The sequence below is a fragment of the Micropterus dolomieu genome, linkage group LG20 (genome assembly GCF_021292245.1).
Source record: "Micropterus dolomieu isolate WLL.071019.BEF.003 ecotype Adirondacks linkage group LG20, ASM2129224v1, whole genome shotgun sequence".
Taxonomy (NCBI): domain Eukaryota; kingdom Metazoa; phylum Chordata; class Actinopteri; order Centrarchiformes; family Centrarchidae; genus Micropterus; species Micropterus dolomieu.
The window spans coordinates 23,409,435-23,422,396 of record NC_060169.1 but is presented as its reverse complement, the minus strand read 5'-3'; the positions used below and the strand labels follow the sequence as shown (position 1 = coordinate 23,422,396).

The following is a 12,962-nucleotide window of genomic DNA, read 5'->3' as shown; positions in this document are numbered from 1 at the left end:
TCTGTCGGTCTACCACTTTGGTCAAGACTGAAATATCCCAACAACAATTGAATGGACTGCCATGTAATTTCCTACAGACATTCATGGTTCCCAGACAATGAATCCTAATGACTTTGGTGACCCCTTACTTTTCCTCCAGCGCCATTATCATGTCATCAGGGGAAGATGTCTGTTTTCTACCTTTGTCTTCTGCCCAGGGCGTAATAAAGACCTTGACAACCATGAAGGAATTACTGTAATTTTATGTAATGTTCTCTCTCCAGTAATTATGCAATCTGTTGAGAGAAGTGGTTTAAAATGTGCTGAGATTTCAGATTGACTGAAGCACACCCAGTATCACAAGCCGTTTGAGTAATATTAAATATTGCATGAAGAGTTCATTATGATGACTCTTATAACCTCTACAGAGACTTGTGTTTAGTTGTTGATTCAGTGATTCGCACAAGAGTTTGAATGGACATAAAAGGGGAAAGGGGGACCAGACTGAGACTACAACTGCGGGGGAGTTTAGTGCTACACCTGAATACCTGGTGAAGTAAAACACGAACAAACATGAAAAGTGCAAGAATGGACGGACATGGCAGACCAGAGGGGTTTGTGAGTTGTTTTCAGCCATGCTAGGGGTTTAACTGTCAGTGTGTTGGTCCACCATATTGGTTAAAATTAAATAAATATCTCAACAACTACTGGATGAACTGGCACAATATTTAATGTATTCTAATGACTTTCTGATTCCCTAATTAGAAAATGTCAGCGTGCTAATAAAGAAAGAGTGGCAGCATTTAGCTGAAAGCGCCACTGTGCCTGAGTACAGCCCTGCAGGGCTGCAAGCACGGCTGTAGACTCTTAAATTTGTTCATCTAAAGCACAGGCAAGAGAATTTTATGGTTTGGACTTTCAAGTGTTGTGTTGCTGCTAGTTAGACATAATAACTCTTTTATAAGCTGAGCCCAAAAAAAGGGAAAACCCAGTTTGTTTACCCAGCTGCTTTCATTATATTCAAAGCTAACAGAGCTGAAAGCAGTAATATATATTTGACCTAAAAGCAAAGTTTTTGACACTTTTGCATGTTGTTTTTTCCCCACACCTGTTGAGAGCTGTTGCCCTGGATAACTCTGTCAGCCCTCGACCAGAAGCAGGAGGGTTTTTCTGGCTTTTCCTGTTGCATAACATCAGCGCAAAAATAACCTGTGAAGATGACAGGTAGGCTGATTTTCATAAACGTTATCTGATATAAAGTTATTTTTAGAAAACTGTAGATTTAGCTCTAAAGCATCATTTGCAACACACTTCCATAAAATTCAGTCAAGTACACACACAAACACACACACTGAAGGTGAATTACCAAATACAGCTAAATGAAATCCCCATTCTCAACATTACTCTGTCTTTTTTTCTTTAATTCATTGCATTCATGTTCACCTCTGTCTATTCATACAAAAAAAATTTAACTTATGTCTGTTTCACTGGTTTCTGTATAGTTTTTATTGTTTGTTGTGCATAAAACACTTTGTAACACTGGTTTTGAACACTGCGACACAAATAAACTTTATCATTATTACTTCAAGATTATCACACATTGAACGCCATTTCACATGTGATAAGTTGGTAAACATGTTAAAACATTGTTGTGAAAACAACAATTTCACATGTGAAATGTCATCAAAGTGGTAAGTTTACACGTATGCACTTTTCATCATTACACATGAAATATTTTTTAATGAGTGATTTATAAAGCATTCAGTTTGTTTTCCTGTCACGCTCCCTGCTTTCTTTACTTGTTTCTCTTTCCTCCCGCTGTTGAGTGTTCTGCGGGAAAGAAAGAGAGAGGAATCAAAAAAGCAGAGGCAGCGAATCTGCATTTACAACTATGTGTATGTGTGTGACAGTGTGTGTGTTCTTGTTGAAGTGTGTGTGTGTGTGTGTGTGTGTGTGTGTGTGTGTGTGTGTGTATGTGTGTGTGTGTGTGTGTGTGTGTGTGTGTGTGTGTGTGTGTGTGTGTGTGAGAGAGAGAGAGAAAGGGATGCAGACGTTCGGCAGAAAGAAAAGAGAGGAATTTAGCCGACTTGTCAGAGTCTTTTATGTCACATTTCTGCCCTGGGGAACTGACCTCTGTCTCTCTGTCTGGAAAATTACCTGGAAAAACTAAAATGGAATATCGGAAAACTCCACTCTGTAAAACAGTTAGAGCAACATCTCTCCTGCTGCTTCTGCATGAATGAAAGAAGAAGGACTGAAGCGAAGAATGAACATTTTAATTTGTACCTACTTAAGAAAGTGAAGAGGAAAGGAAGGCTTGCAAACGTGGGCCCATCTGACAACTGGGGCAGGACACAGAAGATTTATACATATAATTATACTGTTTGAGTTTATTTTTTTTCTTTGTGGGAAACGCAAAGAGCAGAGAGGAGATAATATGAGAGGAGAGGAGAGGAAAGGGGGAGGAGAGAGCAGAGAGTAGAGGAGCACAGAGCGGAGAGAGGAGAGGACCAGAGCAGAGAGGAGGAAGGAAGGAGAGGGGAAGAAGATGAGGCAACAGAGGAGGAGAGGAGAAGAAGAGGAGAGAAGAGTAAACACACTCCAGATGGGATCTTGGCATTAATAAAATGTAAGTATAAACAATGTGTTTGCATGCCGGGGGAAATGCACATGATGCTGCTGCTGTTGATGTTGTTGTTGTCGATGATGTTGATGTGAAGTGTAGTGTGTTGTAGGGAGTCTCCACTTTATCTTTCTCCTTGCTTACTTTATTTTCCTCTACACATCACTCTTTCTCCCTCTCGGCTATCTTTACTTTCTCTTGCTCAAAGTCTCTCTGTATTTTATTTTAATCTTTCATATCGAGTCTCTCTCTCTTTCCCTCTACTCTCTCTGCAGGTCATGTTAGATAGTAACGGTGCAGCAGCTGAGGGAAAGGCCAGTGTCACATTGCATTAGCATTGCACACACAGGGAGAAATGTGCTTAAAGTGTGATGAGTGAATGTAGACAATGTGTGAGAAGATTGCCTTTGTATCTTATGTGTGTGTGTGTGTGTGTGTGTGTGTGTGTGTGTGTGTGCAGTGTGATCTAAGCTAAAACAGGCACAGGAAACATATAGTCCTCTTAACCACATGGAGAAAGACAAAGAGCTATTGTGCCACATAAGAATTTGGCCAGACTGCACAGACACAGAGAGGAAAAGTCAGAAGTAGATCAGTCTCAATGAAAAAAGGAGGAAGGGAAAGTATCTTGCACTCACTGTTGGCATGTTGGATCTAGACCTGTCATGTAGCAGAAGTAAAAATCAGGATTGGATTATGCCACATAGGGTAATACAAGAAAACTGCTGGCTTATTATTTTAATATTCTTTTCCATATTTAAAAACTATTTAAAAACAGTTTAAGTTACCCTGAGGTATTCAGTGTTTAAAAGAATTGTTTGAAATTTTGGAAAATATCTTCACTCTAATACCTGTATGGTAAATATGATGCTACAGCTGGCAGCTGGTTAGCTTAGCTTAGCATAAAAAATGAAAACTGTGTGAAACAGCTAGCAAAGGTCAGAAGTTACAAATTCCTCTGGCAAGCACCTCTGAACATTACTTATTAACATGTGACACACTCAGTTGCCAATTTACTAGGTGCACCTAGCCACAACTAATACAACAGTCCACAAACTACATGCTCCAAAATGGCTATTAAGTTAAATTAACACCTCTCTTGAACTGTTTTAGCACAAAATCAACATTCATGAAGGTAGTATTCATTCCACTATTGACTGTATTAAACTGCATTAGTTATAGCTAAGTGCACCCTATAATCTACTGCTACTGAATATCTTGTTTGTTTAATCCATACAAAAACATAAGAGTATAAAAAAACTATTTGCTGTTTTATGGGTCAGGCTATTTCTTGGCCATGTTTGTAGGTTACCAGCGGAGACTGCACAAGGTTACTGCTCATAGCCAAAAAATTTGATTTGGCACATAACCCCAAGCAAATAGTAGTCTTTACACTTCAGTTCTTATACAGATTAAACAAAGGAGATATAACGTGTTACTTAGTGAGCTTTAGCGGTAGGTAGGTAGGTGGATTTTATTATCTTTGGGCAGAGCCAGGCTAGCTGTTTCCCCCAGTTTCAAGTCTTTATGCTAAGCTAAACTAACTGGCTCCTGGCTGTAGCTTGTAGACATCTGCATTTTGCCTGTCACATTTGCATATGTGATCTGTTGTCCTGCTGAGAGTGGTATCAATCTTCTCATCAAGTAATCAAATGTAACCACATTGTCAAACTGCTGTAGATATTTTGCAAATACACACACACCACATAGATAGATAGATAGATAGATAGATAGATAGATAGTGCGTAGATGTCATCAGTGTAAACTGCTCCTGTTGTCTAGACTGTCGGATAGAGTGTGACTGCCTGTAATGAGCAGGCTGCAGGCCAAGTTTCTCCTACTAATTTCATTACGTAACTGTGATGTTCAGCTGCCTGATAGTAAATTATGACAGGATTTTTCACTACTTTTATGTGTTGCGACAATGAAGGGACTCTTTCTGTTTTTATCCTTCCTTTTCTGTGATCTCTGCTCGTAATTGTTTGTAAATGTGTTATAGATGCAGTATATATGACAAATGGATCAAAGCAGTTTTTATTCATGAAATGCTAAATAAAATGTGTGTTATTACACTGAGCTATGAATTATTTGTGAAGGCACGACTACATACTGTTTGCTGTAACACACAGTAACCCAAATTGTCAAATCCAAAAGAGCGAGTAAAAAGGGAGAACGGGAGAGAGAAGGGCAGTCACATCCTGCAGCATTTACACATAACATAACAAAATGACCCTGACAGTCAGTGGATTTAGAATTGCTTGGAGGTTGTGTTGTGTTTGGTTGTGTTGAGTTGCACGGCAATGTCATGTGATCTGTTGTCCTGTTGTTTGCTCTTGCACTTGCTGTGTTAATGCTTTGCTTTTTGAATGGTTTGTTTGTTTTGTAACAAAATTACAAGCCCTTGGTGTGTTTTTATGCAAATGTGACAGGCAAAATGCAGATTTGTTCTTTAGTGTGATCTCAGTTTTTACTAGCAGTTCAAGAGTCCTGCGCCTTCTGATTCAGAGTTTTTTACAGAAAACATCCTCAAAAATTAGGCCAGTTTGATCGTCTCTGAGAGCATCATCCATTTTTCATCTGTTCAAGTTGAAATGTCTGCCATGTCTTTACCGCTTCAAAACATACAGGTTATGGCTTATTTATAATTCTGCACAGTTTTAACCTTCAAGGCTTAAAGTTTTCATGATGATACATTTACAGTTGTTTGTCGTCTTCGTGAAGTAATTAGGCCTGTTTGCAAACAGTAATAAAAGCTGTAATGAAGAAAAAGCTCATAAGTAGTCAGTGAGAACACATTCACATGTAATGAGATGTGTTTACAGCTGTCAGCTGGGGAAATCATAACATGCTGATAAATTAAAAAAGCCTTACAAAAAGAGAAAATCACTGTCTGTGTCATTTTAACCCTGCTGCACTCAGTGTTTGTACTTTCATAACTGGATTAACGCACACATCTACAAGGCTTCATTTGATTTGGAAGAAGGGTTTCAAAAGTGTTGGACAAGAAACGAAACATTAGTGAAGAATGTCAGTAATACAAGTCTTAGCGAGGAGTTTCATAAATGTTCTGTGTAATTATAGAGTCACGCTTCAAGCACAGCTCACAAATTTTAGTAGTTTAGCACACATATTTTCATTCATTTATTTATCTTTGAAAATGCTTAAAGGGGATTGTAAATGTTTGCATGATTTTAGTGTTGGTAAGTGAAGATAATATACACTTGCTCTGCCAGCTCTTATCATACACTATTACACAAGACTGTAACTATAATGAGTAGTTGCTCATTAAACTATCCATTGCAAGAGGAGGGAGCTTTTAATTGCTGGACTAGTTGATGTGGACAGGTTTATTCCTGGAGCTGTATAACTCAGTCAATCAAACCACATTCTGCATTTGCATGCATGACATATTATGTAAGGATTTTCAACGTTTAGTTTATGGTATGGATTTTGAGATAAAGTACTGTACTGTGCTCTATTTCACCTGATATCACTCAACGTTGAGTGTGTAAACCGGAGAGCAAAGTGCGTCAAACACTCAACAATTTATGTGAGTGGTTCAAAACTTTTTTGGCTTGTCACCCTTTAAAACAAAGCAAGTCAACTTCGGACATTTTGTAAGTTTGCATATTTCTAGATTAGATTGTTACATCGTATTGTTTCATTTGAATATATTTTAGATGTTTGTAGTTTTATGTAGCAGAAATATGTTTTTTTCCTAAAATGTTAATCATCTTGTGACCCCTCAGATTTATTGTGTGGAACCACTAATTCAGGTGTTTCTGTTATCATCACTTATAAGATAACAGCTGACCATCGAGCCAAGCTCCTCAAAACAAAATGTGTTTTAAGTATTTAAACTAAGTTGGAGCCTGAATAAACGCTCAGGGAAGCGTCCCATAAGATTGAAAACATAATCAGACCTTTACCATTAGGGTCTCTTAGACTGTGGAGCCATTCATCTGAGCAGATCAGGTCAGAAAGGAGTTAAGAAAGAAAAGCAGACACAGTGGAGCCTTCTCTTGTTTCACTCCCAATCCTCCTTTATTCATCTCTTTTTAGTTAAGAGACAAGACATTTAGTAATAAAGTCATCAGTAAGTAACACACGCACACGGAAGGTATAATCCTGAGTGTGTTTGGGGGAGTTCCAGTCTGGGGGTGGGGCTACATGTTTAGACACAATACTGTATAGAACTATTTGTCTCTGCTCTACATTTAAACTAGGTGTTGCAAACTAGTGCAGGCAATAAATGGTGTGGTATGTGGCACTAGTTGATACTATTTAGTTGTCTCTGAAACAAGCACATAACACATCCAGGCCAACAGCACATGTTTGCATATTTGCAAGATGGCTAAAAATATATATCTTGATATTTCTTGATATTTTTTAGCCTTGGTCATGGCTTTACAAATTTTTCTAAAAAGAACAATAATAGATGCAAACATCCTCTTGATAGTGTAATGTGAGGGTGTTCACATGCCCATCTATGAACCATCTAGAGATTTTGGCCCTTTTCATACATATTGCCCAAGAGTCAACTGTTCACCCAGTATGGATGTGCACACTGCAGTTAAAGCTGAAAGTTTTCACCTCACAGCCTATTTCATTTGAAATCAACGCGCTGGAGTCAGCCAAAACAATCACAATCAAACATAGTCAATGCTGTGAGACATGTACAGTTACAGAGCAGTAAGACCTTTCAAAGTGGGTCAAAACAACAAGATAAAGACCCTGAAACAGCAGTGTTGCTTTGTCAAACTCTCCAGTGAGACATTTGTTGTACTTTGCTCAGTCCACTCCAGGTCCATGACACCAGCGTATCTGTGACACAGTGTGTCTTTATCTGTGCCTGTGTTTGTGTCCACCAGCAAGGTCAGCAACATCTTGATCTGGGGAGTCTATTTACAACCCACAAGTTGTAATTTGGCTTATGGCCGTTTGTTGCCACCTAGTGGTTTGGTTAGAATCTCCAGATACCGACTTCTTCACCTTTCCTTAATCCACAGTCATTTCTACTAATCAAAGACAGAAGACAATTGATTACTTTCTTTAGGGCCAAGTGCTTTTCCTTTTCCATGTGTCACTGTTTGGGGAGACCAACTTATAATGTAGAGTCAGCAAGGCCTTCAAGTCCAAGACTGGGTTTAAGGCTGTGAAGTTTTAAAATCTTATATAACTTGTCTAAGAATAATAGTATGTGTATATTTCTCTTCCAGAGGAGGTATCTTGGCACGTTGAATACACTAATGAGTTTTTGTCTTGGCTGCCAAAGTATCTCTTCTTGTGTCAGGCATCTGTCTTTACAATACTATCTCATTCTACTATCTCAGTTTTTTTTTTATGTTCTGTTTTGCTCATTCTTTTTTAAATAGAATGCTGTGTGTGTTTACTGTAGTATTTGTTGTACTGACACTGCAAAACCTCTGAATGTATCATTTATGAGTTCATTAAAGTATGTGTTTGTGTGTGAATCCTTTGCTTTATTACTTTATGTATGTGCATAATCTTAAAAGTTAAATATCAGTATGTGACTGAGGGGTAAAAGCCATTTTGTTTGTCTGAGGAACGCATGCCTCATGGTTGCCTTTTCTTGTAAACCCTGCAGGCTAACAGCTCATGCATGTTTATAACGAGGGGGAAAGTGAGAAGCGATGAGGGACGAGGCGTCAAAGTGCTCCTTAATTATCTCTTCTTGTCTCCATACAAGAGATGTTTCAGCTATGGATAAATAGAAATACTCGGTACAAAAGTCACATTTTAATAGTGTACTTGGTGATAACCTGTATGGCACAAACCTGACTTTGAGCAAAGATGCTAATTATAATGACAGGATAAGTTGCCATGACTCACTGTGTGTTCATTTTTATGTTGTTGTTTTATTTTTTTTTTTTGGGGGGGGGGGGGGGGGGGGGGGGGGGGGTCTCCAGGAGGAAAAGGAGTGAGATTCATGCTGACATGCTTTCAGATTTTCTGTGTATATCTACACATTATTAATTTAACTTGAAGGATGATTTGCAAATGAAAACTGTCACTCATGCTTCTTCCACATTCACCCCTCTCACCCCTGCTCTCTCTCTTTCTTTCTTCCTTTTCCTCTGTCACCTCTTACTTCTGTCTTCTCTCCTCCACCCCGTAAACCTACAACCTAGTGGAGTCACGAAGTATGAACTCCACTGACGTCTAGAGGAGTACACGATAAGCGCACCTCATTGTGAAATCATGAGCGCTCCAGCGACAGAACGCCCAAATATGGAGGTGAAGGTGGTCTCACAGGAGATGGCATTACTTAGCAACCTACTGGCAGCTTACACCTTCATTGCAGGTAGGTCAAAATTGCACAGTTATACTCTTGTGTGTGCTATGAAGGACTTAAAGGACTGGCACTGTTCACCACTCTGGGGAGCGAATAAATAGCCTAAAGGACCTATTTGACAGCCTTTACCACAGTTTATGAACATTTAGTTAACCCTCTCTGTTAATAAATATTTATGTTGACAAATATTAGATGATCAACTTGAAATACTGAAATGTGAATTCTGAATGAAAAAAAAAATCTTATTATCTTATAAACAAGAAAGTAGAAGATCTGCATAGGTCAACATGTTTCCGGCAGGCAGCAGGTGAACAGGAAACTGTCATGGTTTTGGTTTTGTGCGTAGTTATTTCCTGTTTTATTTTGTTAAACCCTTCCTCATGTGTCTTTGTTGACTTAATTTCCTTCCTGTCTTTGGCTAATTGTTTTCCTGTTTCTTGTTAATTACCTCCCTCTTTGTATAGGCTATTTAAGTCAGTCTTTTCCCACTGTCTATTGTCGTTCGTCTTTTGCTCTTTGTCAAGCGTCCCTAAACATTGCCAGCCTCACCTTGAGTGTAGGCTAAGTTTTCACAAATTGTCAGTAAACACTAGGCTATAAACTGCATCTACTCCACCTTGGTGTCTGCGTTCTGCGTCCAATCCCTGGTTTACCTGTGTCTACGTTTGGCAATAATGTGACAGAAACATGTAGCAGACAGTATGTTATTATAGCTTGTATGCTATAAGACCTGGCAACATAGTCAACCTGTCAAACTAACATAAAAAACAAGAGGCAGATAGAAAACAGGTGAGCAAGAGAGCAGAGAAAGAGAATGACCTGGGTACAGAGGAGCAAGGACAGGAGGATGGAGCAGCAGTCAATATATTTAACTGTTAAACATTTTGATTTATTGAAAACTTTTCATCATTGTCTTCCTTTATCCTCTCTTTTTCTCAGACCAACCAGAGAGGACAGCCCTGGTGTTTCTGGGCGGTGTCTGTGTCGGCCTTCTTGTCACGCTCTGTGCCATCGTCTTCCAGATACACTGTCGAGCAGACTGTCACTATGGCAACAATAAAAACCCTCACCATCGCCACAGGAACAGGCATCATCACCGTCGCCACCACAGCTGTCCCCACCATCAGCCCATCGAAAGTAATCCAGACAACACTGCTGTTGTTACCTCTGGAGGGCCTGGGCCTGCTGGGGACAGCGAATCAGAGGACTGGGATGACACGTCTGACCTGTCGGCACGACGACGCAGACGCTTTGAGAGAGCTCTGCTGAACGCCACCATGTTCACATCAACTGAGGGTATCTCTCACACATATGATACACACATATAACTGTTGATACCCAACAGCATGACATAGGATAGATGAACATGTAAATGCTGCGTACACAGTAATGCATCAGTAATAATAATCTAATAATACAATACTCTGACAGGGGCCATTCAGCTGCCTAATGACATGTACTTTTAACAGAGTATTTTTTTAGTGTGTACAAACTTATACTTTATCCACCACTGGATAATTACAAATCTACTGAGCATCACCATGTGCAATTTAATTTAATTTCCAATAACATGTCAGTACACGTTAATACACGCTCACTCACAGACTGTTGTATCTCTGTGAGCAATACTGTCAGACATACACACACATGCTTCATACTTAAAATAGAAAGCCGTCTCAACAGTGATATGAAATCTGATGGTTACGTGAAGGGGCAGTGTGTGGGCATGCCTTAACCCTTTTGTGTCTGTGTGTGTGTGTGTGTGTGTCTGTGTGTGTGTGTGTGTGTGTGTGTGTGTCTCATCAGAGCTAGACAGGGCCCAGCGGCTAGAAGAGCGGGAAAGGATTCTCCGAGAGATCTGGATGAATGGACAACCAGACATCAGTACAGTCACTCAAAGCCTCAACAGATATTACTGACGCATGATCAAACAGGCAGATAGTCAAAATGACATGAAGATGGAATAAATAGGTTAACAAATAAAATAAACACTTTGGATGAAATGAACATAAACCATCAGCTTGGTAGCGCTGTCTGTACTGCACCAAAGAGACTCTTACAGATCAAACTGACAGTACTGCCTGCAGTGGTCCCCTCCACTGTGTAGACAACAAGGAAAACATATGAGTTGTGATGGCTCAGTCCTCCAATACAAGATGACACTTAAATGTTTGTAAGAAGAAGGTCCTCATGCCCCGAAAAACCAACAAGTAGAGACACAGCGGACCTACAGAGCTAAATAAGTGGACTGAAACTTGACATGGAGACTTACTAAAACACTGCGATATGTAACTGCTGGTGTAAGATTGCTGTTGGTGAAAACTGTACAAGGGATTTTATAACTTTTCACATTTTTAACAGGTGCTTTTGAGAAACATGGAGCTCACGGGGAGGGCTGACACAACCATGGGGGGTGAAGTGGAACCTAAATTAAGGGCAATGGAAGCTCTATGCCAAGATTGATTTACACATACTGGTGCTTTTACTGCTGTGATTCTGCAACCCCAGATAAAGTGAATGCACACTTATAAGGACTTAAACTGGCTCAAATATTATGTAAAGAATAACCTGATGAGTCTGTTGGTTGCTATCAGCTGTAGGTGTTGTTGCACACTAGTACAGCAGGTCATAATGTCATAAAGGATCATGCTGCCTTTCTTTATTTGGCTCATGTGGTAATGAGCTAGAAAAATAAACAAATAAACTTTTTCCAGGAAATTATGAGTTATTTTCTGTACATATTATTGTGTGAAGTCCCTTATTAAAATGAAATCCAGTGGCTGAATTTTCAACAGTTTTTGAGTTTCTTTGGATAAGGTGTATTTCATCCGCTATGAGGATAGATGATGGACTGTGGTAGGAGCCTAGAACAGAACCATCTTGTTGATGGCCAGCATTAACAATGAATATTAAACAAGTCTAGCAATTGTGACGCATCTGGGGTCCAGGTCAGTGGTGCACACAGAGGCTGAAGCAAAAAGCCACCCTGAACCCAAGGAAAGGTCTATGGTGAGCAGGGAGAGGACCAGCACACAGAGAAGGTCCTACAGCAGAGGGGCCAGATAGCGCCAGGGCAAGGCTCACGGTAAATAGGGCACAACAGAGCGCCACGGTAGTAAAAAACACACAGAGTACTGCCCACTGAGAGGACAGGACACTAGGGTTTTATTGTTTTATTGTGTGTATTAAAAGCGCACACACAAACATGACCAAACCTTCTAAGAAGAATGATCTGTTATTGCAGACGTTTTCAAAGTGGGAGGTGGGCCTCCCCCGGGGAGGTACATTAGTTATCAAAAGGAGATCATATAGAACAGCCTACACGTGTGTGATTTGGTTAAAGAGATGCTTCATGGTTACAATGGTTGTCTTTTCCACTTTCCCAGAGTCCGAAAATGATAAATGCCTTAGGACAGACCTTTTTGTAGTATTGTATTTGGTGTAGTCTGTAGTGTCAAACAAGAAATATTAGGTTTTTCTGACCTTGAGTGTATATGGGATCAAAGAGCATTGTAATGATCACATTGATATCCAGGAATTGAGCAAAACTAAGTAAACTAACCGGGAGGGGAGGGAGGTGTTTTCCAAGCTTTGTCTGAAGGGAGTCCCACAGTCTCAGACTCCAACCCCTGTGTTGGACTCCCCCTGGTGTCCAATTATTCACATAGTGCTTGAAAAGCAAAATGGAAAATCTTCAATGGCAAAGAGTAAAGGCCATAGGGAGGGAAGAAAATAAAAAACATGAAGAAAACTTTCAATCAGATAATTAGAATTAAAATAAACACATAAATAAGTAAATAGGAAAATGGGGTAGGACAAATAAATGCTATCATGTATACATAATATTATTTGTGGAGATAAAAATATGGCTCTTATTAATTCATGAAACCCCCAGATGAATCCACATTACCCATCTAGTAATCAGTAACTTTATCATCATGAACTTGCACTGGTCCTTCTGCCCTCAAATGTCCACCAGGTAGTGCCTCACATGTTCACTAAAAGCAAATACAATGACTCAAAAAACGTTTTGGATTGTGGACA

At 39.6% G+C, this 12,962-nt stretch overlaps 1 protein-coding gene across 1 annotated transcript; it reads left to right on the top strand.

The window, feature by feature from the left end:
- Positions 1 to 2,497: 2,497 nt before the first annotated feature.
- On the top strand, positions 2,498 to 11,703 carry eva1a (eva-1 homolog A (C. elegans)). The gene is made up of 4 exons (XM_046033380.1): positions 2,498 to 2,608; positions 8,755 to 8,927; positions 9,858 to 10,214; positions 10,725 to 11,703. The coding sequence occupies exons 2-4, from the start codon at positions 8,825 to 8,827 to the stop codon at positions 10,835 to 10,837; spliced, it is 573 nt and encodes a 190-aa protein (XP_045889336.1). The 5' UTR covers positions 2,498 to 2,608; positions 8,755 to 8,824; the 3' UTR covers positions 10,838 to 11,703.
- Positions 11,704 to 12,962: the final 1,259 nt, after the last annotated feature.

What these genes read in the sequence shown, in the direction of transcription:
- eva1a (XM_046033380.1), top strand. Translation starts at nt 8,825, where the DNA reads ATGAGCGCTCCAGCGACAGAACGCCCAAATATGGAGGTGAAGGTGGTC. An exon ending in AGCTTACACCTTCATTGCAG is followed by an intron (nt 8,928 to 9,857) that starts GTAGGTCAAAAT and finishes TCTTTTTCTCAG; the next exon opens with ACCAACCAGAGAGGACAGCC. An exon ending in CATGTTCACATCAACTGAGG is followed by an intron (nt 10,215 to 10,724) that starts GTATCTCTCACA and finishes GTGTCTCATCAG; the next exon opens with AGCTAGACAGGGCCCAGCGG.